Source organism: Hippocampus zosterae, chromosome 18 (genome assembly GCF_025434085.1).
Source record: "Hippocampus zosterae strain Florida chromosome 18, ASM2543408v3, whole genome shotgun sequence".
In the NCBI taxonomy this organism is placed as follows: domain Eukaryota; kingdom Metazoa; phylum Chordata; class Actinopteri; order Syngnathiformes; family Syngnathidae; genus Hippocampus; species Hippocampus zosterae.
In genome coordinates this window covers 16,435,112-16,453,337 of record NC_067468.1, presented here as the reverse complement: position 1 = coordinate 16,453,337, position 18,226 = coordinate 16,435,112, and the positions used below count along the sequence as shown (strand labels likewise).

The 18,226-nt window shown below is 46.2% G+C and overlaps 2 protein-coding genes across 2 annotated transcripts; one reads left to right on the top strand and one right to left on the bottom strand.

The window, feature by feature from the left end:
- The first annotated feature begins 16 nt into the window (after positions 1-16).
- On the top strand, positions 17-2,366 carry ier5l (immediate early response 5-like). The gene has a single exon (XM_052051327.1). The coding sequence runs from the start codon at positions 241-243 to the stop codon at positions 1,096-1,098; it is 858 nt and encodes a 285-aa protein (XP_051907287.1). The 5' UTR covers positions 17-240; the 3' UTR covers positions 1,099-2,366.
- Positions 2,367-6,530: 4,164 nt separating this feature from the next.
- ptpa (protein phosphatase 2 phosphatase activator) lies at positions 6,531-18,124 on the bottom strand. The gene is made up of 10 exons (XM_052051325.1): positions 18,012-18,124; positions 17,147-17,250; positions 16,605-16,691; positions 16,280-16,405; positions 16,086-16,203; positions 15,273-15,372; positions 14,389-14,513; positions 14,022-14,122; positions 10,926-11,033; positions 6,531-7,590 (listed from the first exon to the last, which is right to left on the bottom strand). Exons 1-10 carry the CDS (start codon positions 18,034-18,036, stop codon positions 7,516-7,518), a joined length of 969 nt encoding a protein of 322 aa, XP_051907285.1. The 5' UTR covers positions 18,037-18,124; the 3' UTR covers positions 6,531-7,515.
- Positions 18,125-18,226: the final 102 nt, after the last annotated feature.

Sequence of the window (18,226 nt, the reverse complement as noted above, 5' to 3'; positions counted from 1 at the left end):
CCTCTCGCTCTCTCTCTCTCTCTCTCTCTTTCTCTCCCCCTCTCCCTCTCCTTCGCGATATATTTATATATATCGTGTGGTTTCACAGCATCTGCAAATGATTGCTAAGCTTGCGCTCAGAGGAGGATCCTCGCTCCCGATGTTTCTTCACAGAGCTGACTCGAAGCGTTCTCCTCAGTCGAAAAGAACCTTCCCGAGATAGTTGGAAGTCGGAGTTGGCCGAAAGGAAAGCCGCCAAACATGATCAACACGGTGGAGCGCGACGTTGACGCGCAGAGCTTGATCTCCATTTCCCTCATGAAGATCCACAACTCCAGGACTCAGCGAGGCGGCATCAAGCTGCACAAAAACCTGCTGGTCTCCTACGTGCTGAGAAACGCCAGGCAGCTTTACATCAAGGAGAAATACGCCGAGATTTACCGGATGCAGCAGTACGAGGAGGTGATGGCGGTCTGCGACGAGATCCAGGAGCTCAACCCGCTGGACGCGGAGGACTCGGAGGACGCCGAGAACGAGGAACGGGCGCGGGCCGCGTGCTGCGGCGAGGAAGCCGCTCTCCCCGGCCGCCCGGCGAGCGCGCTCTCCGGCCGCGCCTCTCCGGCGGACGCCTGCAAGGAGCCCCCCGAGCCCTGCTACTACAGAAGCTGCTGCGCGGAGGTCTCCGACGCGTCCCGCTGCGAGCCGCTGCCCGCAAACGGCAACGCGCACTGCAACAAAACCACCGTGCTGGACTTGGACACGCATGTGGTGACCACGGTGGAAAACGGCTACCTCCACCAGGACTGCTGCTGCGACGCGCTCCAAGCGGCTCAGGGCGCGCAGCCCCCCGGCAAGAAACGAAAGGTTGACTTTGGATGCTGCTTGTGCGACGTGGACGAGCTGTCGGATTTTGCCCTCTCGCGCAAACGGCCCAAACGCGAGGAGTACGCCAACTGTAACCCGGACTACGCGGACACTTCCAACATCTCCAACCTGATCTCCATCTTCGGCTCGGGCTTTACGGGGCTGCTCAGCAGGCAGGCGGACTTGGAGCAGATCTGTAGCAAACAGGCGCTGGCCAGTCTGGGAGCGTGGACTCGAACCATCGTGGCGTTTTGAATTCAAAACTTTATTTAAGGCGCGGTGAATGGGGGGGGGGGGTGATCTTGGCTCAACCGCATCGCGTTCCCCGCGCGTCACCGATTGGGGGGGAAAATACTGCTATCGCTTATTTATTTGAGCACATTGAAAGGTCTCGAATGTGAGCCGGGGTGATGTGGTGGCGCAGGGTGGTTCTCCAAATGTTCTGTAGATGGAGACATTTGAAAAAGGACAACGTGACTGACATCGCCATGGCAAAAGTCACCTGAACCCTTCAACAGGTCAATCGGCAGGAAAGCGTCCGCGTAACGTAACGCGTCGGGCCGAGTGGCCTCGCTTGCGCGTACTTGTGAGTCGGTGGCCCGAGGATGTGCTTCTCGCGAGGCGTGACGCGCGCGCGGCCACAGAACACGTGCACCGCGCCGCGCGTTAGTCAACAGGAGGTGCACGGTTGTTGTCAAAGGGGGGGCCGGCTCCGAACGCGGAACCCTCCGAACGACGGCTACGAACGAGCGCAAGAGCCGCACACAGTGTGTTCAACATGAAGGGATGAAGATTGATACCTCATTTTCCTCATTAGTCCCTACTCAATGACGTCACTCGCGTTTTTTTTCCTGATCGGCAGCAATTGAACCCACTTTCCCCTACGGAAAAGGATTTTTTAAAAAAAGAAGAATTTTGCAGGAAAAGACACTGAGAAAATGTTTCTGAGTCATGTCACAATCGGCAGGCAGGCGTTCGTGAGCTTGATGGTGGATTGACTTTTGTTGCCTTAAAAAAAAACAAAAACAAACGCACACTCTTGCTAGCTATTGTCAAAAATAAAACGGCAAGTTTAAGGAAAGTGACCGAATGTCAACTGTTCTCTCTTTTCGCTCACACTTTTTTGTTGTTGTTGAAAGACATCAACACATCCAAATCCTGACAGCCAACAGTTTCACCAGGAGTTTGACGCGCATCTTCCGCCATTTGAAGCATCCAAGGTCAAATCTTCAAAAGGATTCCAAATTGTCCTGGTTTTGTGAGTTCTACTCTGTTTTTGTCAAGGAATAATGTTTGTCCTTTTGTTTTAAAAAAGGCAAAGCCATTATTTAGCCATACCCTGAAAATCCATGCGTTAGCTTTATGAGCACCATGTGTACCAAAATAAAGGAGAATATTCCGCCGTTCTCTGCATATTTTGTTGCTATTCTTGTATTTTTGTGCTTGAAAAATTGTATATTGCCGGGTCAAACTGTTGCAGAAAGTATTTGTAAAAAAAAAAGTATAATCTAATAATAAAAAATAAATCCATTGTGATTGTGAGGCCTGTTTTGTTACACATAGACATCAGCAGCGTCATAAAAATTCCGAAAATGATGACGATTGTTTTCAGGTTTATGACGTGTTGAAAGGGGCGAGTTAGTTTGCATGCTCTCGGATGGAAGGAGGAACTTTAAACTTCTTCAACTTTTTGAAACGTGCTCAAGCTGGTCAAGAAAGGATCGATATGCTCTTTGTATTGTCGACAACCCAAAAAAGATAAAAAACTGTTTCTTGAAACCTTCTCTTACAGAGAAAAAAATGACAGTATATAAACAAATGTATTTGTTTATATACTGTTGTATTTGTTTATAAGCTGTTTTTCTGACACCTTCCCTGCTCATTCTGCCCACCTTCATCTTTTTTAACGAATCTTGTAGCTCACGTCCAATGTCATTTTTAGGATATGTATATTTTTTTGTCATGTTGCAGGCCACTGACGGGCCACAAATGGCCCCCGGGCCATAATTTGGACACACCGGGCGCAGAGTCAATCATGAAAACAAGCTTCTTGTTACTGATTATGTACTAAAAAAAATGACATCATCTCAAACAAACGAATGTGTTAATATCACAAAAGTGGAAGGTGCCTTTGAGATTGTCCCATTGCCCCCCACCACCAAAGATTTTGATTTTTCATCGACCTCCGTTGGATTCTGGAGATGCCGCTAACATTGCTTAGTGGTCAACTTCCCGCAGTTTTCTTTTTTTTTTTTTTTTTTAAATGCAAACAACTAAAATGCAAACGTGTTCGTGTTAGCGTTGAACGAGCACGCGGTTGACCTCCGCTTTAGCGACGCGAGTCGGTCAGCAAGTTGTTTCCGTTCACATCAAGAAAAAGAAATTCACAATGTCACCGAAAACGTCGGAGGATTTCTTAAAGGCGCAGCAACCGCATCATGACGGGCTAAAAAGCGATTCCAGCCTCATGCGCAAAATGTTCAACAGGAACCGCGTAGATCGAATACGCGCCATCCAAATGAGTCCTTTCATGAACTAACTTTTCAACGGCAACAACTGAAAACATGTTCAAAAAAAAACCCAAAGTGGATATCATTGAAGCACTTATGACACAGCGTAGCTAGCAAAGCTAGCTGTGACCTTTAAAAAAAAGTCGTCCTCCGCAATGGATTACAAACACTTTGTTGATTTCTGCACACTTGGGTCACATGATGATCATCATAAAAGCTCGGAGCGGGGGGGGGGGGGGGTTGACACTCATAGATGGGAGATAGGAGCAAACACTGTGAACACAGTTGGGAAATGTTTTCTTCCTTAAAAAAAAGAAAAACAAAATGTCGCATTCACGTTTTAGTCAATGCGGAAGCTAATTGCCTGATTGTTGACTTTTCGTGCCTTCTACCCTGAAAGACTTTTTTGTTCATCACTCAACAACAACAACAGTTTTGCACGGCGTGTGGAAAGGACTCCCAAAACGTCTCTCGAAAAATGTTGGAGCCCTGTTATCTCTGCAGTGTGCCACTTGGTGGTGTTCTTTAAAATCAATGAATGCTGATCACGAGGGCTCCCGTATGCAGAGAGAGCAGGCACCTCTGGCGGGGGCCCTCCCTCCGATCCCCCCCACCCCCTCCTTCATCCGCCCCTCTTTCGACTCTCCTCCTCCTCCTCCTCCCTCCTCTTGGCCGGCTCCTTCCGCTTCTCAAACGGGAACGGCGCGCTCTACCGCAACGCATGGCGTCGCCCGCGATGGGCTTTTGGTTTAAATGGTAGCTTTTGGCAGGGGTGCCCAAACTACGGCCCGGCTGCAATTTGCGGCCCGTCGTCCATTTTTCAGTGGCCTGCAACATGACACAAAAAACCCCCCTAAAAAATTGACATGGGCCGCAAGCTTAGTTAAAGGTGACGGTGGGCAGAGAAGCCAGGGCGTACAGTAGAGCTTTTCTCTCTATTTGAAGATACAAATAAATGAGCGATGAACGAGACAAAACAAAACCATACAGAAGAGAAGTGCTCTTTTGACTGACTTTAGCGTGTTTCAAAAAGTTGAAGAATTTAAAAGTGGCGCTTTCGTCCTTCCATTTTTCTTTACGCGGCCCTCCAACGAAGACGGCAGCACACAATTGACTAGTTCATGCAGCCCAGATTGTTTATATTTACCTCATAATAGTGACTGCTGCAATATTTTGATTATAGATTATGCATTAGAAAACAAATCTGATCATAAAATCCAAGTGTGTGTGTGTGTGTGTGTATGTATTTATATATATATATATATATGTATATATATATCTCCTCTGATGACAAAAGGACAATACCAGGTGGCACAGTGTGTGTGTGTGTGTGTGTGTGTGTGTGTGTGTTGTGTGGAGCAGGAGGTCCTGGGAGGAGGGGGAAGGCAAGAGAACAGTGAGAGTCAGGAGGGGTGGTGTGGGGGTGGGGCACGGCAAGAGGAGACGAGGAGGGGGGCGGGACGCTTTGTTAGGATAAGGGGGTAGATGTGTTGGGGGTTGCAGAGACCACATGTGACAGCAGAAGGAGGGTGTGTGTGTGTATGTGTGTGTGTGTGTGTGTGGAGGGGGAAGTGGGGAAGCGGGAGGGGCTGCATGGAATAGGTGCACTAGGAGGGGGGAGTCAGACTGTGGCAGCAGAGATCGCCCAGGTCATCGGTCTGAGATGTGATGCACACCAGAGTCTGTCGAATCAAAAGAAAATTGCTCCATCCGAGAGTTGCGGTGTCTCGTGGAACATGTGCCGGAAGAGTATCAAATAAATAAATTAATCAAATAAACCCCCCCCCCCACACACACACAATCTAGCCATAATGCAACCGTCGGAAATAGTGATCAATAATGTGAATTTCCAGTTCCATAGGTGGTAGTAAAGAGAATTACTAGGAAGGGTGAAATCCAAATTGTCAAAAACAACAACCCATAAAACGTTGAGATATCGCAAGCATCGTTTAGTTACCAATCCCCCCCCCGCCCTGTTAAAATTGATGGAATTCGGATTCCTCAGGCCTCCGATTCCAAAATCACTTCTTGGTCAATGCATCTACTCATGAAAGAAATGATGATGTAGGCTCGCAACCCAAAAAGTTGGACCCCCGGCGGCCTCCAGCCCGTAGCGGCCAACCACTGGGGGCTGTTGCGGCGATGACAAACGGCACCTTGCAACACTTTGGGCAAAAGTGAAGGCCTGGAAGAGAGCTGCACTTTGCTAGCAGTTTGCGCTGCTCTTCTATTTCACGAGCCTCCTCCGCCTTCGTCGCCGTTTCAAGACCGGACACGTTGCGACGGGTAAACGCGGCTCCCCCATTCCCGACATTCTTCCCAACAAGACTCAGATATTCATTCCGGACACACCCCCCCCCCCCCCCCCCCGGAAATCACCCTGGCTTTCAAACAATTTGCGCTCGGTCACGGCGATTCCGTTGTTGGCCAAATCGGCGGTGTCCAAACCACGGCCCGGGGGCCATTTATGGCTCGCCATCCATTTTTTTTGTCTTCCAGACGGCGGCAAGATGGATGCGTCTTTCAGAAAGAGATATTACGTGCGTTCTTTTGAATTTTGGGGATGGGCAGCATCGATTTGAAGAGTTGAAAGCAAGCGAAAGCTTAATTTCTGCCTTTTGGAAGTTCAAGGGCTCGACTCAACAAATGGTCCACTGCTTTTTTTTTTTGAGTGTGCGTGTGTGTGTGTTACATCAATGATTCGTCTGTCAAACGTCTCCAATTGTCGAAAGAGGCAACGTTTCAAGATTTCAACATCCAGAAATCTGGACCAAGCGGTTGAACGTTTGAAAAGTCCTTCCGTCATGTTTGGGCGGCTTGGCGCTCACGGCCGTCTAACTTCCTCCATGCGTGGGGATTTCCACCTCCATCCTTTGCTTGAGAGGGCTCATTGTATGAAGAGGGGGAGGGAAAGAAAAAGAAAAAAAACAATCTTTTGCAGCGGAATTGTGGATTTGAATCGCAATATTTTGTGACGGAAGTCATTTACTTTAAAAACAACAAATTCTGGGCAGGAAGCAAAACCCAGAAATGGAATCGCCGCTTCTTGGTTTCCACCAGACGGCACTTGGCAATTTGACACACACAAAATCACGTTTCCTCCGAGCAAGTTATCATCCGAGACTATTTCTTCACAAATTCTCAATGAACTAAAAAAGCAAATGTCGAATGACGTGGGAAGGTGCAGCCAGCAACATTTATTACATCACCACAAGTGAATGCAAAAATAAACACACACACGGTGTTGCGCGTTCACTCTTGAAAGAAATTACAGAGACAAGATGGCGTCGTTTAAAAACGTTGGAATTTGGACAACAATCATCGTTTTTATCAAACCTGAGTACCCCCCCCCCTCAAAAAAAGCAGCCCATGTTTACGGCACAATAATTTACCCGTCATTAAATTAAATGAGAGATCAAAAAATGATTTCTTCATTGACTTTTTGTGCCTTATATGTTAAGACGAATGAGACAACAAAAAAAAAAATTACACCGGGAAAGATATGAAAACATTTGACTTTCAAATCAATACAGTGAGAATACCCCAAATCTGGCAAAAAAAAAAAAATCACATAACCGTATATTCAATCTCATGACTGAATGAGTATTTTTCTCAGTCACTACAGGATGCAAATCTGAAAGCACTCATAAAAAAACAAAAAAACCAGACAAATAACATTTCATTGCCCCTAAATCGGAGTCGGATCCAAAGTTGATGCAGGACGCAAATACAATGAGAGGAATAGAGAGATGATAAAGAAAACGACCACTCCACAAACGATGGACGGTTTTCAACCTGGTCGCGCCACCACGCAGAACGAACGCACGCACAAGCACATTGCTGCCGATTCCGACATTTGGGAGCGCGCCGGTCTAGGACCCGATTTGGAACCCGACGGCAATGAAAAAGTGCGTTTTTAATTTGACAAAGGTGCGTTGTGACATGCAGTGCGGAAGGTGCCGATCGATGCGGGTGAATGTCGTGGTTGTCTGCGTTGCGCGCACAACGCTCCAGTTGCTTTTCGCTGCCGGCTCCAACGAGCGCGCTTGTCCGGATCGGAGGTTTGTTACCGATCCACGACGAGATGTTGGAAGAAAGGGAAACGGTGGAGTGCTGGCAATTGCGGTCTTTTTCATTCGTTCCTTGAATGCGTGCGTCGGCGTCACGGCTGCGACGGCTGGATGGACAGCAGGCTCCCAAATTTGAAGTGCTGGATGACCGGGAACTTCTCCAGACACTGAGAATTGGTGCAGATAGGCAAAAGTTCAACATTAACACCAAAGAAAAACAAAATGTCTTTTATGGTCATTCTAAAGAGTGTCCTCAACAGCTCATTTTCCAGTTCTTTTGAAGGGTCTTTCCAAATTTCGCACCTTAGCTCTCGGAGCACCTGGACTGTGGCTCAGGTCCACGGACCAGACACTATTAGAGGGACCGAGAACCTAGACAGACGGAGCCTTTCCCATTGCCGCTCCCTCTCTTCGGAATGGATGTTCGGCCGGCCCATCTTGAAAACGCGTCTTAAAACTCCTTTTTAGTCGTTGGCTTTTGACTCGGCCTGAGATCGGAGATTTAGCCGGATGGTTTTTGTGCTTTCGACGGTCTTTGTTATTGCTTATTGAATTGTTCGTTGTTGTCCTCTGTTTTGGCAGCATTTTTGTGTTTGAAGGCAACAATAATTGTGGGGCTTTTCCAAAACATTTTGGGGACAGGTTTGGAAAAGTTGGCGCTCCTCCTCCTCCCCCCCCCCCTCCTCCAAAGACAGCCGTTGAGTAAGCATGGGATCAAAACAGCACAATTTGTTCCGTATTGTGTAAGCCGGGCCCGAGTTTGATAACACTTCAGACAACGGCGGCAGTGTGTTTTTATTTACGACCGGCAGAGACGCTTCACCTGCTTTTGGGGGAACAAGCAATTGGTCTTTCCCGACAAAGTGAGCAGGCCAAACCTCTGGCGAGGCATTCTGACTGCGGTTGCGCTCTTCCAAAATCCTGTCTGAGCACGCCCGCTACTAGAAGAACGCGTTTGGATAGGGCCTCTTCAATTTTGTCACTTCACTCACCCCGTAATTCCTTTTTTTTTTTTGGTTCATGTACGGTATGAGCAAAAAGAGCTTCTGTTTGTTGCAGAATGAATGACAAGCAAGTTTGTAGCACTCGTGTGGTTGTTGTTCAATTCACAAGATCTGAATCTCAAGATTATTTTGCCGCAATTATGATCTCATAAAACGGAGGAGATAAAATGAGTCCTTTTTTTCCACACAATTATGGGTCATCTGAAAATTACGTGATTGGATCAGGACAAAAGACACCATTAAAAAAAAAAAAAAGAAAAAGTTCCAAACTTTCCCCATCCAAATGTGTCAGTTTGTGCCTTTGGAAACATTGCCCCCCCCCCCCTTTTAGAGAGAAAAGGCGCAGGATCCTGCTTTTCCCCGGGCCAAGTACAACTCTGCCCCAAACCTTGTGTGGGGCCAGCAAGAGGGAGTGAGGAATGCGAGTCTGCTGATGGTTGCTCCAGGCTTGGAGGAAGGTCGGCAGAGAGGGAGGGAGGGAGGGAGGGGTGGATTTAATGAAGGCAATGGCGGTGGAGAAGGACGAGGGGGAGGGGGAGGGGGGGGAGGCAGACAGTTTGGCCCCTCAGCTCTTTGGGAAGACTCGCAGGCTGCACTGGAAAACACAGGATGTGGGCATGCAGGCGGGAGAAGGCTTGGACAACCCCCCACCCCCACCCCCCTCCACACACACACACACACACACCGACCCCATTCCCCACCCCCTACCACCCACACACATGCACACAATTCCATTCTCGCTGGTCCTCTGTTAACCCTTTCCTGCCTCTTCCCTCGCTTGCAGACGGTTCAAGTCTTGGGTTTCTCCGATGTCGTGATTTGCATAAAGTCACGAGAAAATAGCGCTTCCCCGACGGGACGCAATTAAATCGATACATGTTCCTCAATGGAATGTTCAACAAGAATTTAAAAAATACTGCTCGCAGCCCGAGGCGATGCAATATCCCCCGAATCGCACAATGCGAATTTACAGTAAAAAACGTGAATCCAAATTTTAATGATTTAATTTTAGTGATTCCCCCATCTGCAACCCCTTCTCAAGGTTTCTCATTTTTCCCCAGATGTTTTTTTTTTTTAAAATAGTTTTTTACTTGCCCTTCTGGGGCTTCAAGTCAGGGGCGGTCATGAATATTATTGTCAACTGTGGGCACGTGAAGCCCTTTGAGACCGTTTGGGATTAAATAAATCAACGTGACTTGACGTTACTACTAACTTGGAGACATTCCAGACAAAGAAGTCTCTCCCTCTGACAGCAAATCAATTAATCCCAATTAAGAGTCGTTGCTTTGACACCGCATAGCCGGATAATTAGCGCATTAAAGGCTCTAAGAGTAGTGTCGAGATGTACTCGCCCCGTTGACGGCAATCGCGGCTCGTGCCATTAAAATAATTACGTGCGTGGCGACGTCAGCGAGACGGCGACACAAAGGGACGTTGGCAGTGAGTCTTGGCTGTTAAACTTCACACTCTGCTCGCGACAGTCAGTCGTTGGCCTGTTGCTACGTCAGAAGCCGGCAAAATCCCGCTTCAAACCTCCTCGGTGCTGACACACAGAGGACAGAGAACCGGGAAGGCGCTTTGATTTTCATATTTATGGCCAAAGATGGGTCCACGTAGCCGAATTCCACCCACTTGACCGGTTCGGTTTATTTTGCGACATTGTGGTTGAGATCTGTAGATTCTGGTCAACGTTGGACTCCCACCACTGGGTGTAAAGTAAAGGGGGGAGGGGCCTAGGGGGGTGGAGCTAACTCCGTTAAGTATTAAAAGTAGTGTGACTTCGTAGTCGCAGGTCAAGGAAAGACCCAATAAGGATCTGTGCAGTGCTGACCAATCGACGGAGCGTGTCCAGCGCAATCCTCAATGGCAAACGGCAACAACCTGGGGGGGGCAGTACAGGCTGAATAGTCGGCAATAGAAAGCGGGTAAATTCCTTGTTAGGTGTATCTACTCAAAACATCTCCGGTATATATCCACGTGGCTGAAGAGTGTTGAAGCAGAAGGGTGGCTCCTTTAAGAAAGTGAGGCATGAATGCTGTGGGTAAAAGCAAGTGGGAGGGGGCTTGGGGGGGGGGGGGGCAGACACGAGAGCAGAGTGGAGCGGGGAGTAGACGGCTCGCAGAACAGCAAGTCAAAGTGAGCAGTGAATGTGAGCACAGGCCGGTCTGGAAAATCCGCCATTTGAAGTTAAAGTGACCTGGAAGTTGGTAGAAGTGCCTGTTCAGAGACGCAGGCGCATGTGCCAACTGGTCTTCCGTTGAGGTCATCTCAAGGAACCTAACTAGTGCTGTGAAATAGTATTTGACCGCTTCCAGTTTTGGGGAAAGCCGAGTTCCATTTCAGGTGCCAGAAACAAAGTCTGGGTCAGCCCTAGGCCATGTTTCCACCAGGTTGGGGGGGCGCTTCCATTCTGTTCTCACTGCTGTGACTCGGATCGGTAAATTCGCATAACTTCAGATGAAATTTCAATGACGCGCGATCGGATTCATTCAACTCACCTCTGCTTTGTACATTCTAATCAGACCTTGGTTGACTTTAGACCAGGAAGGGACAGCGCTGATGTTCCACAGCTGGTTGGAGTGCTCGGCAAAGGGACCCGTCTTCATCTAGAAAAGACGGAAGACAAAACATAAAATAGCGCGGGTATTTCCCATGATTCTTAGAGGCAGAAACAGGAAGTCGTCGTCGTGGTCCCTGTATGACAAAAACATACAGTATCGACGCCTGCTTGAGATTGGACGCGGATGAGAACGACAACCGAACATAACCGGCAGGAATTTGAATGAAAGACGACCAACTGAAAAGCCGACATCCATCCAAACATGCGATTGTTCCGCGACTGACGCTTTAGCCGTCCACGATTTCTTAAAAATTTGAATTGTTTAACAACTACGCTCGTACTGTATCCGCGTATGTACCTGTCATCTCTTCTTTGCGTGATTTGAAAGTTCAATTTGAGTCTTTGGACTGGCTAAAACGATTCACATTGTACTCGAAGATAAGCAACACGATAATATGCAATTTGTGATTTTTATTTAGAAATTAAGTAGGAAGCCTTCGAGCAGGATTGCAGGCTCAGCTCCGACAGTTACCAACAAAGGAACTCGACTTTCCAGCACAGACAAGTACAGACTAGCCGCTTACATCTACAGTATGTGTACTTCAGTTGGAGGCCCTCGACGATGACGTCACACGCACATACGCTTTATATGTGAACCTAGTAATCGTCCCACTAAACTGCAGCTTTTTAAAATAGCCCAAGAGGCTGGGTTCCGGGAGCACTTCAAAAAAACCAACGAGAAAGGTAACTTCAGTCCAAATGGAAATCTCAATGAACATTCAGAAGTCCATTTTTTGAATAAAGTTCGATGCTGTTTTCCCCAAATATACCCCCCCACCCCCCAGAGCAAAGGAACCCAAACCCAGACCCTGGGGCATCAATCTAACAGCCCCCTCCTTTTTCCATTCCACCCCCACCGCTCCAGAGACTTTCCATGGCCTCGCATGAGAACACAAGGGGGGAGGGGCATGGAAGAGGGAGGAAAGGGGTTGGGGGGGAGGAGACGGCCCATATTCCCTGGAGGAAGGAGTGATTCACAGCAGCATGTGGGGAAGGAAGTGACTCATGTTTAGGCTGATGCATGCACGCACACATAAAAATCCTTATGTGTGTGATTTTAAATTGGAATTTGCGTCGAGTTGAAGTGCCCGTGTGTGTGAAAAGCGGGAACGTCCGCTAGACATGCGCAGTTTGTATGCTAACAGTCAACAAAATGTAATGCAAATTTTCAATGGGAGACGGGTCTGGACTGCAGGCAGGCCTGTTGAGAACTGTACTCGCACTCTTTTAATACGAAGCCACGCTGTTAGCACCCGCAGAAATGTGGTTTGCCATGATGTCTGTGCTCATCCCAGTACAGAATATTCCAAATATAGCACGACAACAAGACACGCAACCAAGGTCAAAAACTATTTTGAAGTAGATTTTCCGGGCAATTTGGTCGCGCTCTCCAAATCTGTCTGCGATGTACGGAGGTAAGCGTACAGAGTAGCGTGCGCAGACTCCTTTGACAACCGCGAGGAGGGCGGAAGAGGTCAAACGGGGAAAGGAGGAGATCGAGGGAAGGAGGCAGCGTGTCTGAGTGGGAAGGAGGAAAAGGATGTCGCATGCTCTAGCAATGCCCCTCCCCTTGACTTCCCTCCCCTCCTTTTTCCTCCCCAAAACAAAAACAAAGCGTACAGTTCCTGCTCTGGCACATGACCAACAGACTCCATCTGCTTTTCCCGGAATAAATCCCCGTCTTCCTTTTTCCTGAAGACCCTATTCAGCTATTGCCCTGCGATCCATTTGCAACAGCTCTCGGCTCCAGATTATCCACTTAAATTGTTATTCTCAAAGACACAATAAGTCAATTGGGTGAATGAAAACAAAGCAGATACACGTCAACAAAGCTAAGTGAGCCACACAATCGGCGCTAAATAATCAGAGCCTCCATGCGCTACGATCGCCATTTAAAAGACAGTGGGCCTTACTCACCAAAAGTGCTTGAGAAAAATTAAAAAAGGCCCCCGGCTAGGTTTGCAGTGACGCATTTGCGGGGCCAAGCAGATTGGATTTGATACCCGCTAATGTCAGTCAAGCGAGCAATTTCGATGTACGGTGTTTGTCATTGGCTTTCTGTTGAAGGTGTTGAGGAAATTAGTTGAGGGTTCTTCCAAGTTTTTGTGATGGCAAACAGCCGTCTATCTCATAGAGTAGATCCAGCTCTGCGCTTGACTGCGGCCGAATCCCATCAAACAGCTTCTTGAGGCTCATTCGTGTGATGCCTTCATCAATCGGCACAAAGTGCGAGAAACTATTTTTGCCTTGAAAATGGAATTATCTTGCTTCACTTGTGTTTTGAAAATCAATGGTGTTTTTCTTTTAATCATGTATTTGTATCTTCAAGTATAGATAATCCTCACTCTGCCCACCTCACCTTTTTTGACTCATCTCCCATGTCAAATGTCATTTTTTGTTTGTTTGTTTTTTTAGTCATGTCACGGGCCGCTGAAAAATGGATGACGGCCCACAAATGGGCCCAGTGGGCGACTGGTTAGCTCATCGGCCTCACAGTGCAGAGATGCAAGGTTCCATTCCGGCTCTGGCCTTCCTCTGTGGAATTTGCATGTTCTCCCCCGTGCCTGAGTGGGTTTTCACCGGGTACATTCCAAAAACATGCGTGACAGGTTAGTGGAACATTCTAAATTGTCCCTAGGTGTGAGTGTGAGCGTGGATGGTTTTCGATCGGCTGGCAACCGGTTCAGGGTGTAGCCCACCCTCTGCCCGAAGTCAGCTGAAATCGGCTTGTGAGGATAAGCGGATCAGAAAATGGGTGGGTGGATGGATGGGTAGTCCACAAATGGCCCCCGGGCTGTATTTTGGGCACCACAGATTCAAAGAATTTAAAATCCTTTTTTTTTGTTAACATTAGTTTTAAGCCAGTTTTAACATGACCAATGCGTATTTGATGTTGCATTCCTGCAACTAAATCCTGCTTTGCAATCATTGTTGTTTTTTTGGGGGTCAAATGTCAAGAGTTTCATTGTCCCACCTCGTTAATGAACTTGATGCACTCCAGAAACATGTAGTCTTGCTGATGTTCGTTGACCACCCTCTCATCAACAAAGTGCCGGGGTTCGAGGGTTGGGTGATCTATGGGAGACAGTGCTGCAATTGTATATCTTGGCCATCAGGTGTCGCTAGTTAACTTGTCATGTTCTCTTTTCAACGCTCTCACACTGGTGGAGGTCAGGCGGGAGAGCAACAATGCACTTAAGAAAGCACAAGCATTGCAACCAGCACTTGTTGGTATGTTCATTAGATACACACAAAAAAAAACAAACGATTGTTTGTTGATGCTGGGAAAATGCAATATGAACCTTTTTTTTTTGTAAATTCTTATTTGAAAATCTTCGTACCAACAAACTGTGAGCTACCCCATATGAAAGGTAGGAACTGGAAGTCATCAAGGCCCCAGACACCTTGGCTTCCAGCTGGTTCCATTCTGTAGGTCCTCTGAAGTTTCCGCATCACTAAGAGATACCTAAAAAAAAAAGTATTTAAACTGGTCATGATTTGATGTAACTCAACTCGAGTGTATTTCTAGAGCACAACCACCACTGTATACAAAGTGCTGTACGTGGGGGCAAAAATATGTACTACAACAACAAACAATGAGTTTTGAGATGGGTTTGAAAGACAGGCAGCGAGTGAGCTTGCAGAACGTTCAGTGGTAAGTCGTTCAAAAGAGAGGGTCCGGCAACCCGTCTGAGCCTCCACTTAGTTCTCGGTACCTCTAATAGTGTCTGGTCCGCAGACCCAAGGCACCGGGCAGGTGCGGAGGAGCTCAGAGAGGTAAGGTGGGGCAAGGCCATTTCAAGATTTGAAAACAAATAATAGAAGAACTCTTAAAATGTATCGGGCGGCCAGTGAAGAGGCGAGCAGCAGCATTTTGGACCAACTGGAGATGCTGAATGGAGAATCGGCTGACTCCAAAGTAAAGCGTATTACAGTAATCCAGCCGAGACGTGACGAGGGCAAGAAAGACCGTTTCAAAGTGCTCCCGAGAAAGGAGAGGCTTGACTGTAGCCAGCTGCCTCAGATGAAAGACGGCAGATTTAACAGAAGCACCAATTTACAGTGATAAGTGATGGACTGGGAGATATGAAAGGCAGTAACAAAAAAGCTGTGGAATGCCATGGTTTTGACGAAAACAGAATTGGAAGTCATGGATTTGTTTTATTTTCTGTTGAATGGGAAGAACAAACCCAATAACACCGTGTCCACAGTAGCAACTACTTACTTGTTAAAAACTTTGAAAACAATAGCGAGCTGGTCATCCGCTTTAAGAGCGCCAACCTTACAGAGGCAGCAAAGGAATGTAGCAAACGCAGCTTCATGACCTGAAAAGAAAAACATGACATGTGAAATGTGCAATTGAACTCTGTGAGACAAATGAGAAATGGGGCGCTTAAAGAACTTGATAATGCAGGGATGATAGTTATTTTTTCGATAAATTAAACTCGTCAGTAATTACCAATGCAGTATGTCACTTCTTTATTTATGTACAGTAAATTTGTTTAATGGTCGGTTCACAAATGAAGGCACTTGTATGGAATCCCCTTGGTGAACAATGAAAAATCAGTTTAACCAACAACATTGGAAAGTTGAATTCAATTTGTTCACGTTTTGAGTGTCTTTTTTTTTTTAATAATGTGCCTCCAACTATTCAGGCTTTCTACACATGAACTCCCCCACTGACTGGTATTTTTTCGGGAGGAATCTATCCTGTTACTTGCCTTTCCATTTTTGTGTGGTTTTTTTTTTTTTGCTATTTCTGAAAGACCCAAAAGTGCCACAAGATGGCACTAAAGATTTTTCTGAAAGAAACGTGGTACTTTGGCGCTATCTTGTGGCCAAGGAAATATGTTCACATGAACAGAGGAGCTTCATTCGGACATGCCAAAGGCCTTTCTAATAGAAAAGTGGCATATGTAGAGAATTAGGAAGCTTGAGCTTCAGGATCGTCACATACCAGCATAGTTTCTGCAAATCAGTGCCTTTTGTTTTTGCACAATAAAAAAAAAATAAAAACTAAACAAAACAATAATAAGACCTGTTCCGTAGTCAATCCGGGTCGAGTTCCCTACAGACTCTTTCAGGTAGACGGCTATCTCTGGAGCTGCGGCTTGCTTGTCAGCGGGTAGCACAGCTGACACCAAGACTTCTGCTTCCTGCCAACAACAACGTTGCTACATATAACAAGCCGCGCAATGTGGGGCAGTGTTTTGTGTATGTGTGCTAACTAACCTTGTCTAATTGAGCAAACCAGGTTCTGAAGGCTTTATTACCAAAACGGGATGGCTGGTCAACAGGAGGGGTCTCATTTATCCATCGCTCCAGAGTCCCCAAAAGATCCAGTAACTTCTCCACCGTCTGTCATACAAAAGGACAACAATCGGAATCAGACACGAGACCACCAATCAACACCACCACCACTTCTTCGTTACTCATTCATTTTGGATGTTAGTCTTGTAAAACATGAAGAATGCATTCAATCCAGAATCCCCAAAACAGAATATGCTATGAGACGTCAGAAAACCATTTCACTCGTTTAAAAAAAAAACCATCATACCTCAGACACTTTATAATTACAGGTTAGCTTCTTTCCCTTCACACTTTCATTAAGAGACAGAATGAATCCCATGTAGTCAGCGTAAGCCTGTGATAAGGAAAAAAACTTGCAGTCAGGCAAATGTCTGCAACAGATGACAATCGTTCACGCTGACCAACTCAGCAAGCATTTTCAATGTGTTTCTCCGGATCACTGATTGAGAGGTTTTTAAGTCAGTTTTCTGTTTGTGATTATATTGACTTCTTTTATTTTCTACTTCTACGTGTACTTAGTTCGTTTATGTATACAATGGACTGTTATTGTTATACAAATTGTGCTGGGACAGATCACCCTGGAAAAGAGACCTCGGTCTCAACGTATTGTCATTTTCTCGCTGACGAAAGGTTTTGATTAATTGAATTATATCAAGGAAATGACCTGCATCGGTTGTGAGAATGTGCACTTGGCTTGTGAAATGTTTGTAAAAGGCAACGTTGAATAATTCCAAGCTCTACCGTTATGCATTTGGACGTGCCGATTCGACTGACAGGGCGTTCATTCACCTGAGACCGCTTCCACTTGCCCATGTCGGGCACCATGCTAATTTCTTTCTTGGGGACCATGAAGGGCGTTGTGACCTCAAGTGGTTCATTCTCAGAAATGGCTCCTACAAAAGATGAAGTCACATGAAAATGTGCAGAAATTTAAAGTTGTCTGCTAGCAAAATAACATGAGCACAATAGATATTTTAAAAAAAACATCTACTGTGAATATACTCAATATTGTTGCTAGTTCTTTTATGCCACGCGGTTCAGATGATGGATGGGTGGGTGATGGATGGATGGATGGATGGATGGATGTGGGACAAGGATCCATGATGGTGATCATGCTGTATCTGATAACAATTTTGATTGCGGCAAGCACGTCAGCCTCACTGAGCTTCAGGGTTTGAAATCGGTACAGTACTGACATTCTTATGCGGAGAATGCATGTTCTCCCAGTGTAAGTTAACAATGACTATTTTTCAGACACTCAAAAGCAGGCATCGCAGCATAATTAAAGACTCTTATTTATGATTAAAAGTATTGAACTGTATAAATACAAGTCAAAGGTGATTACTCAGTAAAACTGACAGACTCGGGGTTTATGGCAGATTGTAGCTAGTAACTAAACGAAAAAAATCTATGTTTGGTATTAATGACTGACATAAACGTTTATTTAAACGTGTATAACGAGGGAAATAAAGCTTTTTTTGATGGACTCCCCAAGACTTGCGGTTGTGATAATTATACAATGACTAGACGGTTACATGTTGATGTGCAATGTGAACGTGCGGCATACATTCAAATCTTCCTAAATTCGAGATTCATGAGCAGAAGCAAAACAAAATTCATAGATGCTGACAACAAACATCCAACTGAGTTTTACCGGACTGCTGGTCTGATTCCGCCATTTTGAAGCTGTCAGTCTTCTTCGTGGATTACAGAGGTAGAAAACACTGGAACTGTGGCTCACTACCGCCACCGTTGTTGGCTAATTATACAAAACATTTCGAAAATGCGATTTAATATAAGTGGCTTACATATACATACTCATGCTAATTTTAAATTTATTGTCGTGTTATTCATAAAATTATAAACTCG

Bases quoted from the DNA above. Each gene is read 5' to 3' on its own strand.
- ptpa (XM_052051325.1), bottom strand. From the start codon at position 18,036: ATGGCGGAATCAGACCAGCAGTCCG. The intron at 15,373-16,085 runs GTCTTATTATTG...TTTTCTTTTCAG, and splicing joins CCGGATTGACTACGGAACAG to GTCATGAAGCTGCGTTTGCT. The intron at 14,514-15,272 runs GTAAGTAGTTGC...TTTTTTTTTTAG, and splicing joins GTTTTCAAAGTTTTTAACAA to GTATCTCTTAGTGATGCGGA.
- ier5l (XM_052051327.1), top strand. From the start codon at position 241: ATGATCAACACGGTGGAGCGCGACGTTGACGCGCAGAGCTTGATCTCC.